The sequence below is a fragment of the Cucurbita pepo genome, chromosome LG10, assembly GCF_002806865.2.
Source record: "Cucurbita pepo subsp. pepo cultivar mu-cu-16 chromosome LG10, ASM280686v2, whole genome shotgun sequence".
In the NCBI taxonomy this organism is placed as follows: Eukaryota; Viridiplantae; Streptophyta; class Magnoliopsida; order Cucurbitales; family Cucurbitaceae; genus Cucurbita; species Cucurbita pepo.
The window spans coordinates 7,350,034-7,369,669 of NC_036647.1; the positions used below are offsets into that span (position 1 = coordinate 7,350,034).

The 19,636-nt window shown below is 35.7% G+C and overlaps 1 protein-coding gene across 3 annotated transcripts; it reads left to right on the forward strand.

Annotated features, from left to right (window-relative positions):
* Nucleotides 1–6,722: 6,722 nt before the first annotated feature.
* Nucleotides 6,723–16,181, forward strand: LOC111803992 (SPX and EXS domain-containing protein 1-like). 3 transcript variants are annotated; one of them, XM_023688623.1, is made up of 14 exons: nt 6,723–6,922; nt 8,313–8,448; nt 8,545–8,687; nt 9,557–9,595; nt 9,673–9,765; nt 9,865–9,981; nt 10,100–10,195; nt 10,674–10,787; nt 11,602–11,655; nt 11,952–11,999; nt 12,401–12,551; nt 13,752–13,917; nt 14,352–14,421; nt 15,688–16,181. In XM_023688623.1, exons 2-14 carry the CDS (start codon nt 8,367–8,369, stop codon nt 15,943–15,945), a joined length of 1,431 nt encoding a protein of 476 aa, XP_023544391.1. In that variant the 5' UTR covers nt 6,723–6,922; nt 8,313–8,366; the 3' UTR covers nt 15,946–16,181. The 3 variants fall into 3 exon arrangements, with proteins under 3 accessions (XP_023544391.1, XP_023544393.1, XP_023544392.1); XM_023688625.1 differs by having other exon boundaries at nt 6,724–6,922; nt 8,383–8,448; nt 15,688–16,177; XM_023688624.1 differs by lacking the exon at nt 6,723–6,922 and adding an exon at nt 6,951–7,468.
* Nucleotides 16,182–19,636: the final 3,455 nt, after the last annotated feature.

Genomic DNA, 19,636 nt, shown 5'->3' on the forward strand with positions numbered 1-19,636 from the left:
ATTTCAGTACTTAGAAACAAATCTTTACGTGCTTCATATGATTTATGGCATGCTCGCCTAGGTCATGTGAATCATTCTGTTATTTCTTTTTTAAATAGAAAAGGTCATCTTTCTCTTACGTCCTTATTGCCTTCTCCATCACTATGGANTTTCCACAAAAACAACTCTTCCAATCGAGGACGAACCCACTCAGGTCAGGGTCATCGACCACCTCACTGCCAAATATGCTGCAAAGAGGGCCATTATGTTGACCGTTGCAACCAACGGTATGTTCGATCTGATTCTACTCATGCTCACCTTGCTGAAGCCTTCAACACATTCTGTTCTATTGCTGGACCCGATGCTGCTAATTGATTTCTAGATACTGAGGCTTTGGCTCATATGACCGCCGATCCATCTATTTTGGATCAGTCTAAAAATTGCACGGGTAAGGACTCTGTGATCGTAGGAAACGGTGCATCCCTACCCATTACCCACATTGGTACTCTTTCTCCTGTTCCAAATATTCATTTATTAGATGTATTGGTTGTCCCTCATCTCACTAAAAATCTTCTTTCAATTAGTAAATTAACGTCTAATTTTCTTCTCTCCGTTACATTTACTAATAATCTTCTTACTATCTAGAATTGTCAAACAGGAAGGGTGGTGGCAACCAGTAAAAGAGATGGAGGGCTATATGTGCTAGAGCGCGGCAACCCTGCTTTTATTTCAGTACTTAGAAACAAATCTTTACGTGCTTCATATGATTTATGGCATGCTCGCCTAGGTCATGTGAATCATTCTGTTATTTCTTTTTTAAATAGAAAAGGTCATCTTTCTCTTACGTCCTTATTGCCTTCTCCATCACTATGGAGTACTTGTCAGCTTGCGAAAAGTCATCGATTGCCTTATTTCCGCAATGAACATAGGTCGTCTCATGTATTAGATCTTATTCATTGTGATCCTTGGGGTCCTTCCCCTGTCAAATCAAATTTGGATTTTCTTTACTACGTTATTTTTATTGATGATTATTCTCAATTCACTTAGTTTTACCCTTTAAAATTTAAATATGATTTCTTTCATATTATTCTTCAATTTCAAAAATTTGTGGAAAATCAATATTCTTCTCATATCAAGGTATTTCAAAGCGATGGAGGTACCGAATTTACTAGCACTTGTTTCAAAACTCATTTACGTATTTCTGGCATCCACCATCAACTCTCTTGTCCATATACACCTGCTCAAAATGGTCGTGATGAGAGAAAACACCGTCATGTGACTGAGACTGGCTTGACCCTTCTCTTTCACTCTCATCTTTCTCCTCGTTTTTGGGTTGACGCCTTTAGCACTGCAGCTTATATTATCAACCGGTTGCCTACTTCACTTCTTGGAGATAAGTCACCCTTTGAACTCCTCTATGGCTACTCTCCGCATTATGACAATTTTCATCCCTTTGGTTGTCGTGTTTATCCTTATTTGCGTGATTATATGCATAACAAGCTTTCTCCCCGCAGCATTCCTTGTATTTTTTGGGTTATAGTCCTGCTCATAAAGGGTTCCGCTGTCTTAATCCCGCCACCACTAAGCTATATATCACCAGCCATACTCAATTTGATGAAACTCACTTTCCTACTATCCCTAGCTCCTAGGCCCAACATCTTTCCTCTCTTCATATTTCAAATTTCTTGGAACCACATCTTTGTCATATTGATTCATCCCCCCTACCACTTCATCATCACACATTCCTCGATCCAGTACATTCCCATGTGATATTTGTTTTGACCTTGTGGATGAGTCTATGCAGGTTGATACTTCTCGTGCAGGTTCTGCTTTGTCACTCTCGACTTCTGATCCAACCTCTATTGAAACTACGGTTGATTCCTCTTTTTTGGGCTCTCATTCTATGATCACATGAGCCAAAGCTGGTATATTCAAGACTCGTCATCCAGCAAATATTGGTATTTTGGGCTCATCTGGACTTCTTTCTACTCTTCTTGCATCCACTAAGCCAAAAGGATTCAAATCTGCAGCTAAGAATCCTGCTTGGGTTGCTGCCATGGATGAAGAAATTCGAGCTTTACAACAAAATGATACTTGGACTTTGGTTCCTCGCCCTGCCAACACCAACATCCTAGGCTCTAAATGGGTGTTTCGTATAAAATATTTGCCTGATGGACCCGTTGAGCTTTTCAAGGCTCGTCTTGTTGCCAAAGGTTATATTCAGGTTCCTGGTCTTGACTACACTGACACTTTCGGTCTGGTTGTCAAAGCTACCACTGTCCGTGTTGTGCTTTCTATTGCAGTCACAAATAAATGGCCTCTTCGACAACTTGATGTCAAGAATGTTTTTCTCAAGGGAACTCTTATTGAACGTGTTCATATGGAACAAACTCCTATGTATATTGATCCTTGATTTCTCACTCATGTTTGTCTATTAAAGAAAGCCCTTTATGGCTTAAAACAAGCTCCTCGCGCTTGGTTTCAGCGTTTTAGCTCATTTCTTCTCACACTTGGTTTTTCTTGCAGTCGCGCTGACACGTCCCTTTTCGTCTTTTATCAACAATCTAACATTATCTATTTGCTTCTTTATGTTGATAACATTATTATTACCGGCAACAACTCATCTCTTATTAACCGCTTTACTCGCAAGCTTCATTCTGAGTTTGCTACCAAAGATTTGGGTTCTCTCATTTACTTTCTTGGTCTTGAAGCTTCACCCACTCCTGATGGTCTATTTATTAGTCAGTTAAAATATGTTCGAGATATTATTACTCGTGCTCAGTTGCTCAATAGCAAACCAATCCACACTCCCATGGTTGTTTCTCAACACCTGACTGTTGATGATTCTCTGATCGCTTGTGGATGTATATAATAAAATGATGTAAAATTTACAAGAATAAGTGCAAGTATACACTATCACAAGTAGCAAGTAATAAGTAAATTATCGATTCCATAGGGAACCTATCTTTTTGGTTAATTTTATAGCTGGANATTGAACGTGTTCATATGGAACAAACTCCTATGTATATTGATCCTTGATTTCTCACTCATGTTTGTCTATTAAAGAAAGCCCTTTATGGCTTAAAACAAGCTCCTCGCGCTTGGTTTCAGCGTTTTAGCTCATTTCTTCTCACACTTGGTTTTTCTTGCAGTCGCGCTGACACGTCCCTTTTCGTCTTTTATCAACAATCTAACATTATCTATTTGCTTCTTTATGTTGATAACATTATTATTACCGGCAACAACTCATCTCTTATTAACCGCTTTACTCGCAAGCTTCATTCTGAGTTTGCTACCAAAGATTTGGGTTCTCTCATTTACTTTCTTGGTCTTGAAGCTTCACCCACTCCTGATGGTCTATTTATTAGTCAGTTAAAATATGTTCGAGATATTATTACTCGTGCTCAGTTGCTCAATAGCAAACCAATCCACACTCCCATGGTTGTTTCTCAACACCTGACTGTTGATGATTCTCTGATCGCTTGTGGATGTATATAATAAAATGATGTAAAATTTACAAGAATAAGTGCAAGTATACACTATCACAAGTAGCAAGTAATAAGTAAATTATCGATTCCATAGGGAACCTATCTTTTTGGTTAATTTTATAGCTGGAAATTAGGTGAGTTTTTGGGTAACATTCAAATGGGTGTTGGAGATTTTAACTATTTAAACAAAACTAAAACAGAGTGCCACTGCTGTCGAAAAACAGAAAAGGATGAGAAAATCAACTATAATGAGGAAGGTTTGGCTAAGAGAGATTAAATAGATAAGTTCTTGAGTTTTGTGGTAGATTTTAGTTCCTTTTAATAGATTCTCAAGCCCACTTCCGAGGGTCATGAATGGTGATTATTTTCATAATCGTTGTAATTTCTATTAACAAGGCTCTAGGAGAAGAATTATTCCTAACCCTTCTATTACCCTTCAAGTCTCCTTGCTATGGAACTAGAGTATTAAAGAGGATTTCATTGCTCCCTCTCTTCTCCCGAATAAGAGAACAACTATGTATGTAAAGTAGCTAATTAAATATACATGTAAATCATTAACAACAACTCTTTAATAAACTAAAATTATACTGTCAACATACTTAAACTATATAAAACTCTCTCACCTCCCCTATTAAGTTTAGCTCTCCATACAAACTGAATTAAAATGAGGAATCCGCATCTTCATCATGTAAAATTGATGGAATAAGGAAAGAGAATAAGGAAATAGAGAGTTATCCAGGTTTGTTGCCGTTCGTCAATGGAAGTTCCCTTCTCTTGAGCTCTCACGTTCACCTTTTTGCCCTGATCAATCCTTGTTGGTCTCATTTTTCTTCTATTGTCAACAGCGGCTGGATTAGGGTTTTCTTCTTCTTCTCTAGTTTCACAGCAGTTCACTGCAGCAGAGGCTGCTGCCGTGTAATTCGATTTTCTCCCCAAAATGTGGCTCTCCTCTCTTCCTTTTCCTTTTATATTGAGCATGGGTTCCCCTTTAGGGCTGAAAAGAAATAAGTAGTCCACATAGGATGTTCCTCATTGGGTAGTCAATGACCCACTTGGACTGCTGACGTGGATTTAAAATTTTCATGTCATCCCCCATTTGTTTCCAAATTTGGTACCCCACATGGTTTAACATAAATGTCTGAAATTTTCCACATAACTCAATTAAATATACAATTAAGATCGATTTATGCCAAATCATATTTTTTTTCATTTTGGACCGTAATAAACGATTTCATGCTCACTAAGTAGAATAAATGGGGTAATAAATGAGTAAATGGTGAATAAGAGTGCAATATTAACTACAAAAAGACTTGATATGACTCTACTTTTAGTGAGTTATCATTCTCCTTTCTCTGATTCTACTCTCTATAGATCTCTTGCTGGCGCCCTTCAGTACTTGACTATTATGCGTCCAGATATTGCCTATGCTGTCAATTCTGTCAGTTAATTCTTGCATGCTCCTATTGCAGATCACTTTCTTGCTGTCAAATGTATTCTTCGCTATGTCAAAGGAACACTCCACTTTGGTCTTACCTTTCGTCCATCCACTGTTCCTAGTACGCTAGTCGCTTATTCAGATGCTGACTGGGCTGGTTGTCCCGATACTCGTCGTTCTACATCCGGCTATTCTATTTATCTTGGTAATAATCTTGTTTCTTGGAGTGCCAAAAAGCAACCTACCGTCTCACGCTCCAGCTGTGAATCTGAGTATCGTGCTCTTGCCACGACTGCTGCAGAACTTTGGGTTACACATCTTTTGCATGATCTCAAGATCCCTATTTCATAGCAGCCCTTACTCTTATGTGACAACAAAAGTGCTATTTTTTTGAGCTCTAATCCCGTTTCTCACAAGCGGGCCAAACATGTTGAACTAGATTATCATTTCCTTAGAGAATTTGTTATCGCTGGCAAACTTCACACACAATATGTACCTTCCCATCTCCAAGTTGCTGACATCTTCACAAAAAGTATTTCTCGACCTCTCTTCGAATTTTTCAGATCTAAGCTTCACGTTCGTTCAAATCCGACGCTCAGCTTGCGTGGGGTGTTAAAGATAGTTGACTATTTATTACTGCTTACCATATTTGCCTTTTCATTGAAGGCAAATATATTATATTCATTTATTATTCTTTATTTTTATTGTTCTTTCCCTATTATTTGTAATTTACCATAATTCTCTAATCATATATTGTAAATAATTGTAAATAGAGAACTTTCACCGTCTTTCTTAACATTATGGCATTAGTGAATTATGGCATTAGTGAGTCAATAGACCTCACCGTCTTTCTTAACATTCATGCTGAAACTCGAGGAAATTTTTGAAACATTGACCTTCTTAGACTAGTATAACATATAAAATTAAATATTAAATAAAATATATCAATTATTTTAAAAATTTTAAATAACATATAAAATTGAAAATTTTAAATTTTCTAAATTTTAAATTTTTGTCTGGTAGATAGGTAAATTTGAAAAAAAAAAAAAAATTTAAATTGACCAACTCTCAAGGTAACTTTTAATTTTATTAACTTACCGTAATAAATTCTGTGACAAAAATTGTTACCTCCCTTCTTTAGAAATTAATGATTAGGAAAAAAATAAAAAAGGAAGTTCAGAAACGGACGCTATCCGGAAGTCAAAACCCTATCGCAATTGCAAAAGCCGTTATTTATTTATTGAATTATTAAAAATACTCTTAAATTTTATCAAAGCGGTTAGAAAATATGGTTGACCGTCAGCCTCTCTAGTCAACACTCATCTACTTACTAAAGCTTACGGCTAGCGGATACTAGCCTCCACCATCAACACTAATTCATACTCTATTTGTTAGGGAGAGATTTCCACGCTCATCCACTCCTTTAGGATTGAAATAAAATATATTTGCTAGAGGGAAGTTTCCACACCATTATAAAAAATGTTTCGTTCTGCCTTCAATTGACGTGAGATCTCACAATTCAGACTCTTGGGTGCCAGCATCCATGATAATACACGGCACGGCTCCGTGTCAGTTATGCCTGAATGTGTGAATTTTATAAAAAAATTTAAGGGTAATAAAAATTTAAAAGTTTTAAGGTTATTTATTATTATTTTTTTTTGAAAGTTTATGTTACTATTAAATTTTTTTAATAGTTTTTTATTTTTATTTTTTTATAATATATATTTGAATTAAAAAAAAAAAAAAAAAAGTATTTTTAGTAATTTAATCTTTATAATTTGTTGGAAGGACGTTCTGTTCAGTGCAATCGACGTTTTCCCTTCTGCTTCATCCTTACTCAAAGCCCATAAAACAGGAGAAAAAAAAAAGAAAAAAAAGAAAGAAGTACGAACGTCGCTAATCGCCTCCAACCCTTTGCGCCAGATTTGGTGGGGGGCGATCCAGCGGATTCTAAAAGGCTTGCATTTTGTCGACTTAATTCCTTCAAATCGAAACAGTCGCACCCATTGAATCTTTCGCCGTAAGTCTCTTCGGATCTGATCCAACCCCATTAGTCTGTTTTTCTTAATTTCTCTTCGCTTGTGAATTTTTAAGTCGTACGTGATGAGGTTTCTTAAATTTTTGAGTTGGGTGTAGATCTGTGATGCTTAGTTCTTCATATTTTGTTATGGGTATTGCTGGATCGAAGGCTTTATTTAGTTTTTACCTCTAAATTTTGTTAATCTTGATGAAGATAATGCCTCGGTTGAGTTTTGCTAGTCGCCGTGCAATCCGAGATCAGTCAACCATATGGATTAGTTGTGCTTAGATAGGAGGAAAATTGGGATTGAGTGAGTTCTTGAAAGTGTTTTGAGAGCTCTGTTTATGTAATCTGTGGAAGACTTGTAGTAGAATGATAATTTGTTCCTCAGATCTGCTGCCGGCCCTCCTCTTCTGCGCTGAGCCCCAATTTCATGCCCCAGCTCACGAATCTGGGGCATTTCTTCTTCAAATCCCATAGTTCTTTCCTTGTGTTCTTTTGGACATTCTTCTTCAGACGCTAAATTTCTTAAGTCATGTCTCAGAGGCAAGAGCTTACTCCCTCCTATATCTATCAGTCACGTTTCAAAGCTTCCCCAATCTGCATTTCTAGCTTGTGCTCTGTTTTTTGTTTGATTTTTTTTTTTTTTTTCACTTGTACCAAAACTCGCTTGGATATGCGTAAGGCCTTTGTAACATCATTGATTCGTAACGTTTGAAACACAAAAAAACAGTAGGGAATGAGAGTAATGGATATTATGTAAGACATTATTCACTCAATTGAAACTAAAAATCAAAGAAAAAAGAGGGTGTATTTGCTTTCTTTGCTGATCAGTAATTAGTTCATGTTCGAGGCCGTCCTCTAAGTAGGGTCGTTAGTTTGATCGTCATAAAGAGAAACATTGGTAAAACCATACTTGAGTTCTTTGAGTTATATTTGTGTGCATTTAGATTTTTATGTGCTGTAATCCAGTTTATGCATAGTATTGTCACTATCATCTTGTCTTATTACCTCTTATTTTGATATAAGGTGGAAGATGTTTATGATTATATTACTTGAAACAAACAGGTTTTGTATGATTGTTGGAGTTCTAACTTGTACGAGATATTTGTTTATAGTTTTAAATTTGTGAAAATTGAAGTGAATGAGGGTCAACCCTCAAAGTAATATTCTGCTAGTTTTTTTGTGTATTGGAAACAAAGCCAACGACCCAACCGAACCTGCAAATATAGATTGTTTGGGCTAGGTTATAAAAAAATCAATCAAACCTAATCTAACCCACGAACATCCTTTTAAGTGTATGGTTCAAGAACTCACCGGTGTTAGGGAGAAATTTCATCCGTTGCTTTCTTAGGATCTCTCATATATGTGCGCAAGTTCATAATTTCAGGTTATTGACAAAGATTTAGCGGTGAAAATAACTTCTACACTTTCCGTTTAATCTATGTTTGGAAATGCAGTGGCAGTTCCTGCCAATAGTCCTCATTTAAGAAAGTCTGGAAGCAGACCTGTAGTATCTGATTTGGGTATGCCTCTTTCAATTCCTTCCGGTTTGTTTTACGATTCTTGTCAGTCATTTCTTTTGTAGGGTCTAATCTGTCAGTGACACTTTCTTTCTTCAGAATATTTGTCTGGTACTGAGACAGGAAATGGTGTGGACGAAACTCCCTTGCATTCAAGGGAGGCAGATGATTTGAAGAGTACCATATTAACAATGAATCCTACAGCCATAGTTCCATCTCCTATTTTGTTATGGAGATTCAAGGTTTGAGCCTTTTCTGCCTCATTTATTTATGCATAATATTTATGTTATTTTTCTAACAAAAAAGATTTCTACATTAAGCTTCTTATGCTATGTTCTTATAAGAATTTCTCCTTTTGAAGAGAACTTAGTTTTAGATGCCATAGTTAGAAATATCCACCATGTCTGGATTATGATCTTGGATGCAGTGGGATACAACAAATTGGTTTCGAATAATGGTGCCAATTTCCAAGTCATCCATTTTTAGAAATTGATCAATATTTTCGTGAATTCTACTAATCTATTCTATGATTCATTAAAGAGTGGCTAAGGAAGAAATTTATGTTTTTCTTCAAGTCCTTCACAGACTAATCTGTTATAACCAAGTGTGTATAGGACATTCATCTCCATTGTTTGGTGCTTAAGGTGCCTGTTATCTTCCTTAAGTTCGAAAGGTTTCAACCCGACCATCACATTTGTGGGCTCAAAAATTAAAAATTAAAGAAAAAAAAAAAATCTATTATCTGGGGATCTGCTCAATAACCCCCAGGACTTCCAATATATATATATTTAAGTAAATTATTTTTTATATAAAATTTTAGAAGAATAAAGAGAGTTTTCTAAGAGATTGAAGAGAGGTAGAGAGGAGAGTTTCAATGGATAGGGGAAGGAAAAAGGGAAAAGTATTCGAGGGTGAAGACACATTGTTTTGTATCAATAATAGTCCTTTTTAATAAAAAGATTGCTAAAAAAAGGGAATTAAATTTTGTTAATATGAGCATAGAAGTTTGAACGTTGAATAAGAAATGTGCCTTCCTTGATCTTATTTTGTTGCTCTTTTAGTTATTTTCAATACCTTTCTGTTTAGAATACTAATTCAGATTAATGTCCAGGTTTTCTTGTTCATCTTATGGGGTTTATTTTGTTGCAAGGTTAGTTCTATTAGATCATTTATAGTTCTATTAGATGAGTTGATTTGATGCACTGACATGGTATTGTTGGAATACAGATTGGCTGGGATTCTGTTATGAGAATGAGTGTAGACTTGCGAGACCTATTTCTCTACGAGGCATTTCTGTATTATAATCCTCTTCTTTTGGTGGTGAGTGAATTTCTCCTTTATAAATGCCTTTTAATTATGTTTTTGACTATTATCATCGTTATCTTTATACTTACCGACCGTTTAGTTTTGGCACTGCAGACTATGATGGTTTGGTTCTGGGGAATTAACTTATGGGTTTTTTCCCAATCGAATGTTAATCATGCAAAAATATTTGAACTTGATCAAAATCATCTTACACACCGAGAAATTTGGAAGGTAAAAAGTCTTTATTATGCATTTTCTTGACCAATCAAAATCATTCTCGAAGCAGTTATATATATTTTCCCTACTATAATCTGCTATTTATACACTGTGTACTAAATTTCTTTTGCAGTGTGCCACATGGATGACTATTGTTGTCCCCACGAGCATGACAGCGTATCTCTATCTTTATTCTCATGGGGAAGTATCACTAGCTGCATCACAACCAGTGTAATAGACGCCCCCTCTTTTATTAGTAATTAATGAATATTATAATTTTTTGGAAATGCAATTAAATTCTTTGTTTCCTTGGAAACGTTAGAATTGGCCTTTTGCAAGTTCTGTTGTTTGATGGTTTGTTGCTTGCCAAAGTTATATATAATTATAATTTTGTTTTCACTTTGACATGGTTAACATACTAACTTAGATAAGATACTCACTTTGATATGGTTTCATAATGTTGCCATTTTGTGTCTCCCTAGTCTGTGATGAATTTGAGCTTCTTCTGGTAATGTGCTTGTTGCATGTAAATATTCATCATGGTTAGCCCCATGAATACTTCTTCATAGAGTGGGGCATTAGCACACTTTAGATTATCATTTGTATCTTGTTTTTGCCTTTACTATGTGTAGATTTCATATTGCTATCTTTTTATGGTTACTTATCTGGAGATGAAATGACATTAAGTTTATTTACCTTTCATGCAGGTTCTCTTATATGTCGCTGTTGTGATGATTTTGGTTTTCCCTTTTGAAATATTTTACTTGTCATCTCGATATTTCTTATTAAGGACTCTTTGGCGAATAGTTTTCCCGTTGCAGGTAAGTTTTTTTGATCAAGTATGTTAAAAATGAAAGTTGGTGTTTAATGTTAGGAAAAGCTGACAGTATACAAATTTTTACGCAAATAAAATATGTTTCATCGGTTCAAGATGTTTGTGTTGTTGAAATGGATTTATCTTCCATAATTTTAAGCTCAATTAACTATCACATGTATTCTAGTCTAAAATTGTTCCATGATCTTAAACATTGTTATATTACTTATGTTTTATTTTAAATGATTCAATAGTGCATAACAACTAACTAGTATTCATGATTGTCAAGGACTAGAATAAGAATATTTTCACATGGCTACATATTAGTGGCAAAACCTATGGATATATTGAAAATTTTGATCCTTCAACCTTACAACTGTAATATGGAATGTTTTCTCTTTCTATGTATATATTATATGTACATGCATGTATGTATGTCTGGGGTTGTTATGTTTTTGGCACACAGAATTGCTGATTTCTGATGCAGATTGGTATTTCTTTCATTTTTTTTTTTCAATGAGAAACCGAAATTTTATTGACAACTATGAAAGAAGATGAAGCGGAATGAAAAGAAAAACAGCCAAACAAAGGAACTGAACCAAAATCAGCTGTTCGGCGAAATGAATATTATTGACAGTTATAAAGAAATGAATTCACACATCTTTACTTCGTTCGATCATTATAAGATTTCATAATGTTGTTTTTCAGTTTCAGCTCAGCCTTGTGGATTTCATAATGTTTTTTTCCTCTTATAATACATGAATTGTTGGATTTAGTCTGCTATGGCTGGCTGTTAATTCGTTAATATTTGTTCAATGCAGGCAATTACATTTGCTGACTTTTTCGTAGCTGATATACTGACGTCAATGTCAAAGGTTTGTATCCTGCTGCTCTTTTAATAAAGAATTTCCGAGATCCGTTGTCAGCTTATAATAGTGGTAGTACCACAGAGGCGACTTAATGCAAAAATATTTCTCTGCGCTTGTGTATTAAGACCTATTTATCATAGTGTAAGGTGTAAATGTCAAACGTACTTACTAGCCCTAATAATTTCCTGCTTCATCTTTTTGGGAATTCATAATTAGAAACTGTTTTCTGAATCGTTTTTGTTTACAAACGTATTATTGTGTTATACTTACATGACATGGTTATAACACTGATTTGGCTGCAGGTGTTTTCTGATTTGGAAAGATCAGTGTGTCGAATGATTCACCGACAGGTTGGTTTTCTTCTTTTGTCTTAAGGTTAAATATTATATGTGAGATCCCACATCGGTTGGGGAGGAGAACGAAACACTTTTTGTAAGGATGTGGAAACCTCTCCCTAGCAGATGTGTTTTGAAAATCTTGAGGGAAGCCCGAAAGGGAAAGCCCAAAGAGGACAATATCTGCTAGCGGTGGGCTTAGGCCGTTACATTATATTTAGTGGATTGCAACCGTCTTTTCCATTGATCAGTTCTTAGTTTTTAGTTTTTAGTTTTGTTTTGTTTTCTTCAAATTGTTGAATTGTTGATAACATTCCTACACTTGTCCAACTGGTGGAAGATTAAGAGATTATGCTATTATGTTCCAAGTAGTGACACTTTTTCTTTATATGTTTGTATTTATTAAACTTATTCAGGTTGCCACCATTGCATGGTTCGAAGCTGATTCCGTCTGTGGAAGTCACTCTGTTGCGATCCCCGTGGTTCTTGTTTTGCCTTATCTTTTTCGTTTGTTCCAATGTCTCCGACAATACAAGGACACAGGAGAAAAAACAACACTTTTGAATGGTGAGTTCTAATGGTTCTTGTTCCCTGTCTCTATCAAAATTGGTAAAGTCTTAATTAGTTTTTGCAAAACCCTGGGAAAGAGTGAGGAAACAACCTAAATCAAGAAGAGAATGATTACGGGAAAATCGTGTGAAAGGGAGTCCTTGAAGGAGCGTAAGCTGTGTAACATATCACAAAAGCTTTTTGTGGTTCTGTTTACCTTGAAAGAATCTTTGATTACTTTCATAATCAAAGGATCGTCGAAAATAAACAATTTCATTGGATTGATTGGTTTGAATCATCTCGGTTCAACGTTTCTCTTTCGTGTTCTCTCTTTATCCCTTGGATTTTCTTTATAAGATATTTGTTTGAATTGAAAGCATTTGTATTTACTTAATTTTGTTTTTTCATTTTTCTTTCACTCCCTTTTAGGAGTTTGTATCTTTTGAACATTTCATATCTTTAATGAACAATTTTGTTTTTTTTTTTGTTAAAATAACAACAGATCCACCGCTATCAAATATTGTCCTCTTTGAGCTTTCCCTTTCAGGCTTCCCCTCAAAGCTTTGAAACGCGTCTGCCAGGGGAATGTTTCCACACCCTTGTAAAGGGTGTTTTGTTCTCCTCCCCAACCAATGTGGGACATCACAATCCACCCCCTTTTAGGGCCTGGGCCCAGCATCCTCGCTGGCACTCTTTCCTTCCTCTAATTGATGTGGGACCCCCGCCAAATTCACCCCCCTTTGGGGCCAGCGTCCTTACTGGCACATCGCCTCGTGTCTACCCCCTTCGGGGAACAACCTCCTCGCTGGCACATGGTCCGGTGTCTGGCTCTGATACCATTTGCAACGATCCAGATCTACCGCTAGCAGATATTGTCCTTTGGACTTTCACTTTCGGGCTTCCCCTCAAGGCTTTGAAATGCGTTTGCTAAGGGAAGGTTTCCACACCCTTATAAAGGTGTTTTGTTCTCCTCCACAACCAACCAACGTGGGACATCACTACCTAAAATTTTTGAGACCCATTAATTTCTCCAGATGACACCTAATAAACAGTTACAACTCTAAAAATTTTCCCTGCTTTTTCCCCTTTTGTTTTGTTGTAATAATTCAAGGATAATCTTGTGTTTATTCTGTTTGTATGTTATATCTATAATCCTTGCTTTATAATTGTTGTTGTCTTGATGCTATAATAGTAACTCTAATTTGGCCATCGTTGCAGCTCTAAAATATTCAACAGCAGTACCGGTCATTTTTCTTTCTGCCCTTAAATACCATGTCTTCCCTGATAGATGGACCAACTTTTATCGGCCCCTTTGGCTGCTGTCTAGTGTTCTAAACTCTTCATACTCATTTTACTGGGATGTCAAACGAGATTGGGACTTGAGGTATGCTAGTTTTATATATATTATTCGTTTTTTCTTACAGAAAAACAGAAAAGAAAAATAATGGTATTTATTCAAAGAGTACAAAAATGGTGGAAGACGAGCACCTCCCTCGTTTTTCGTCTTACATAATTTTTGATGGAGCAAGTATTCGTTCTGTGTTTGCTTTTCTCCTATCATTGGGTGTCTGGTTGAAAATGGTCAGGATGGATGGGGGAAACTTTGCATTGTTATAATCCATGTTGAAAATGCACAATCATGTAGATGCAGGATTGCATGAGCATAAATTAATTGAAGTAGTTCATTGTGCCGTCAAGTTGAGTCAACTAAATCTTGTACATATTTTATGAGGTTTTACTTCTTCAAGTGTCTGGAGAAATTGTAGCTTGCGTGGTCTTATGATTTGTTGACATATGGTTTTATTTATCCAATGACAGCACTTTCACTCGGATTTTCAAGTTCAACCGACCGCACTTCTTCTCGCATCTCTTGTATGGGCGGAAATGGGTAATGTTCTTGATTCATAGACTTGAATTGTTTCAACAAGTTAGCCACAATATTCTATCGAGTTGGTTTTCTAATGAGATCAAATCCTTGTTGATTTAACATGATAATAAATGGCTGCATAAACCCGTACTTGGAAACTCGGTATTTCTCGACTTTGGAGCTCTATGTTAATGACCTTCATTGTTGGTCACTTGGCTAAGGAATTATTCAGATGTCTTTTCAGTCTACTTTCTAGCTTTGTTTCCTAGTTTTAGGCTTTTTAATGACTTTGAATGTGAGATCTTTGGTAGATTTTTAAAACTAGAAAGAAAAGGTCATTATAGAACCCATGAATTCTCTACAACGAACCGTGTACCTTACACCATTCTTTTCAGTATCCCTGTTCACATATTTGGTCCCTTGATGTTGTATTTTTATAGTTTGTTTCACTAGTTCTTCGAACCTCTTTGTCTGTACTCTGCACACTCTTTTTTCACCCATACAATTTGTGAGATCCTATGTCGGTTGGGGAGGAGAAGCATTCTTTATAAGGGTGTGGAAACCTCTCCCTAGCAGACACGTTTCAACATTTTTTTTTTAGAGGAAACCCAAAAGGGAAAGCCCAAAGAGACAATATTTATTAGTGGTGGGCTTGGACGTTTACAAATGGTATTAGAGCTAGATACTGGACGATGTGCTACTGAGAAGGTGTGCTAGCAAGGATGCTAGTCCTTGAAGGGGGTGGATTGGGGGTCCCACATCGATTGGAGAAGGGAACGAGTGCCGCGACAACGTTGGACCTTGAAGGGGGGTGGATTGTGAGATCCAACATCACTGGGGAGGTTTATAAGGGTGTGGAAACCTCTTCCTAATGGATGCATCTAACATGGTATCAGAGCCAATTTTATCAGGGACATCCTGATAAAATTGGCTCTGATACCATGTTAGACGAACACGACTCACCACAATGGTATGAAATTGTCCACTTTGAGCATAAGCTCTCATGGCTTTGCTTTGGGCTTCCCCAAAAGGCCTCACACCAATGGAGAGTGTGTTCTTAGATTATAAACCCATGATCATTCCCTAAATTAGCTCCTAGTGGATGCCTTTTAGAAATCGTAAGGGAAAATCTGAAAGGAAAAGCTCAAAGAGGTCAATATCTGCTAATGGTGGACTTATGTTCGATTTTTTGCATTTTGTTTTTAGATATTATGAACAGCAAGTGATTATGAAAAATCTTTTGGTACAGGCAATGGAAGGATCATACTAATCTATGGTTTTCTACAGGTATACATTTGGGTGCTGGGAAGTAATCTGATATTGCGGTGTACATGGACGTATAAGTTATCGGCTCATCTTCGCCACAATTACCTTACGGTGTTCACTATCACGGCGTTAGAGATCTTCCGAAGATTCCAGTGGATTTTCTTCCGAGTCGAAAACGAGTGGAACAAGATGAACTCGAAGACGAACATACAAATTACGTCGAGTAATCTCCCAACCGAAGAAGACAAGTTACTTAACTCCAGTAACCATAGTGTTTAAAATTGTTGAGTGGCAATTGATTTTTGCATTATTGAGGCATATGGTGGGTGTATGGTATTATGTGGATGAATGCCATTTGTTTTGTTTTGAATAATTGTTGTCATTAATCTTATGAGAAGGGTCTCTTTGCCATCACAGATGGATTAGCCTTTTAATGTCTTTTGATGGCACCTCTATGGATACCCCCTCATTTTTTAAGGTTTCAAAACTAGTAAGTTTGAACTTTTATTTCTATTAGTTGATTTGAGAGATTTATTTATTACTAACTGTGGCCTCGTGGTTAAGATGCCCCGCTGTGGTTTATTCTACTCTCCAAGATGCTCGAGATTAACCCCGTAGGCTAGTCTGAACTCTAGGTGCTTTTGTGCCTAGAACTCTTATCAATGCTAACGATCCTAAGTGTTTGGACTACTGAAAGCATTTTGACTTACGTTAACATGTAGATCTCTCTAGCGCTGGTGTCCTAATCTTAGCATAGTTCATTTATACATGCTTTACTAGGGATATATTTCGATCGATCACCTAAAGCACAAAAAATATATACTAAAACATTCGTGCAAACAATCTCACCAAAAATGTATAGCATCCATCACACATCACAATAGCCCTCCTCCTCTAGCTCATTAGAGATGTAACATTCATTAATTGCCTCTGTCACACATCACAATAGCACATCCTCATTTCTAACTTAGCGGAAAACATATTAAACAACTTTAATCACAAATCTCATTGTAAGGATATTCATTGTAGGGATATTTTGGTAGTTACATCATACATAGTTTTCTCATCCATATTGCGCTTGACAATCTGAATTTAAGGGCATAATGGTAATTTCAATAACACTTCCCAAAGTACCATTTCAAAATCCTAAACATGCATTTTCTAACCATCTAAGGTAAAGAATGCTCGCATGCTTGCACGTCCTAATGATCCCTACAAGTATTACTTGCCTCAAGTCTATGTGACTATTTAGATTAGGAGTGTCTTTCTGAACTAATTTTTCAACATGTTAGGATCTCCAAAATTCGAGTAGGAGTACTAAATTAAGCAAAATTATGGTTAGTATCAAAATCAAATTGAAAAACAGACAAACAGAAGTTGAACGAGTAAAGAAAGGAAGAATTCATGTGTGTTCATGTGTTATACAATATCTAGAAGCTCCCCACATACACGTACGTCTCGCCTAAGGGGAGGAAAGGTGAGCTTCCTATGCAACACATAGGCATGTGGATGGGAGTTCCTAGTTAGGTCGGGCCGGGCGATTCGGGTAGCGTCGGTCATTTGGGTTGGATACGTGTCGTAGCGGAGCGGGTCGTGGATTCGAATCGTAGGTCAGTCCATGGATGTGGCCCGCGACACATGGACCATCTACTTGCCAAACACGTCTCCATCCACTCCTCGACACATGTACTCCCATCGTCCAACCACATTTATCTGTTCATCTGTCGACACGTGTCTCCACCATCTTTCATTGCGGGTTCGCCTGCAATACGGTATATTTCTTGATTTTGATCTGTTTTTTATTTTATTTTATTATCTTTTTAAATTTTCATAATTTTCTTCATACAACTCCGAATCAACTCGGTCAATTTGGTTCCTTCACTAAAGTTGTATAGTTTCAATCCATCTTTACAAAATTACATTTCTTTGTAATTTATAATTAAACACATTGAAGAAATAAATAGGTTCAAAGTTGAAAAAAAAAAAAAGTAAATAAATAAATATATATATATATATATATTATATATATGACGGTAGAAATTGAAGGATGGGAGGAAAGAGAGATAAAAAATGTCAACTCCAAGGTCATTTTCTAAAAATCAGTATTTGGGTTTGTTACATAGAATCACTCCCTTTCATAATTTCTTCAAGCCTCTTTGATGGTTAGTTGCCAACTTAGTGACATTCTAAACAGATACAATGGATGGAGTTACAAATGTGTCAATTTCTATAAGATCGAACGTTATCGATAGACTCGATTCATGCATCTGATGTAGGACGTTTAGTAGGAAAATTATGAAGTACGAGATAATGAGGTCAATTTGAGGATAACTCAATAATTACATCATATGAACTCGATCAAGATATTAAATGTTCGAATCTCTCATCTCTACTTATCAACTAAAAAAAAGAGATAGATGACGTTTTTCAATTTGATCATAGCTCACCTAACTATGCTATTTGAACTTGATCAAGAGATTAGATGTTTGAATCTCTCCCTTCTACTTGCTAATCAACTAAAAAATAGATTATGATGTCATTTTGAGCATACTCAACCGATTATGATATATGAACTCGAGTAAGAGGTTAAATATTTGAATCTCCAACTTTTACTTATCTATCAATTAAAAAAAGAGATTATGATGCCTATGATAAAGAAGCTAGAATTGTGATAACTGATTACGACATATGAACTCGACCAACCAATCAAATGTTTAAATCTCTCATTCTTACTTGCTAATCATCTAAAAAAGATATGCTTACAATAAAGAAAATCATATTGCGATGTCAATTTGAGCATAGTTCAACTGATTATAATATATGAACTTACTAAGAAGTTAAATATTCGAATCTCAGACTTCTACTTCCTACCTACTAAAAAAAGAGACTGTGATGCTAATTTGAGCATAACTCAACTAATTACAACGCATCAACTCGAAAAAAAAAGATCAAATATTCAAATTTTTCGCTCGTACAAGTTGATAACTAAAAAAATGTGATTGTGCCTATGATAAACTTTTATTTATTATTTATTTATTGCTAGTTAACCAAATTGCTTTACTTTTTGGATGCAATCTTGGTTGGTTCATGCATCAATGCTTCCCAAGGGTGATAAAGACATGATTAATTAATTAAAATTGATAAAGAAAGAAACAAAATAATGCTAATTTTTGTTTTCCTAATTAATTTTCACATGATTTGACATTGGAATAATGTTAATCAATGATTTAATATAAGGATAGATGCCTTTTTGCTGCCTAACCTTCTCTCGCTATCATTGCCAACAATTAGCTATATCAAATATCATTTAAGAAATACAAAATTAGTAAATTATTAAATATATCTTCAAAATATTTGGGGAAAAATAAAATTTCTAAATGAGATATGCAAACTCTTGAAAATGAAAGTAGTTGAATAGATTTAGAAATTTTAGAATTAAAAATATGATATGTATTATTTTCATTTTATTAATAAGTCTATAAACAATAAAATATTCACAATGCAACACCCCGAAGTAAAAGTAATAAACTTTATAGGATCTAAGCCGCCCATGTAGGACTCAAAGGATACCTGGAAAGAAATTAAGGAATATAAGCAAGGACAAGGGTCCTAAGCAAGTCACTTCTATACCGTATTAAGTAATCTTAAAGATTTAAGACCTTTGAAAAAGAAAACGTACCCGTAAGGGACCACACCGTCATTTTTTCAATTTTTAACGACTTTTAGATTTCTAATTACTTATCTAGAAGAAATTTCAATATGCTCACGATGGAAAAAATTACAACAAAAGGATGAAGAATTTTAGAATTTTTTGAAAAAAATTAGAATAAAATATTCGAAAATGGCAAATTACCAAAATACCCTTTAACTTCAAGGCCACGTTTCAAAAAATCAGATTGGCAACCGTGAGCAGTGAGCGTCTTCTTCCTGTCCAGAGGAAGAAGACAATGATGTGGTTGGTTCAATTGAA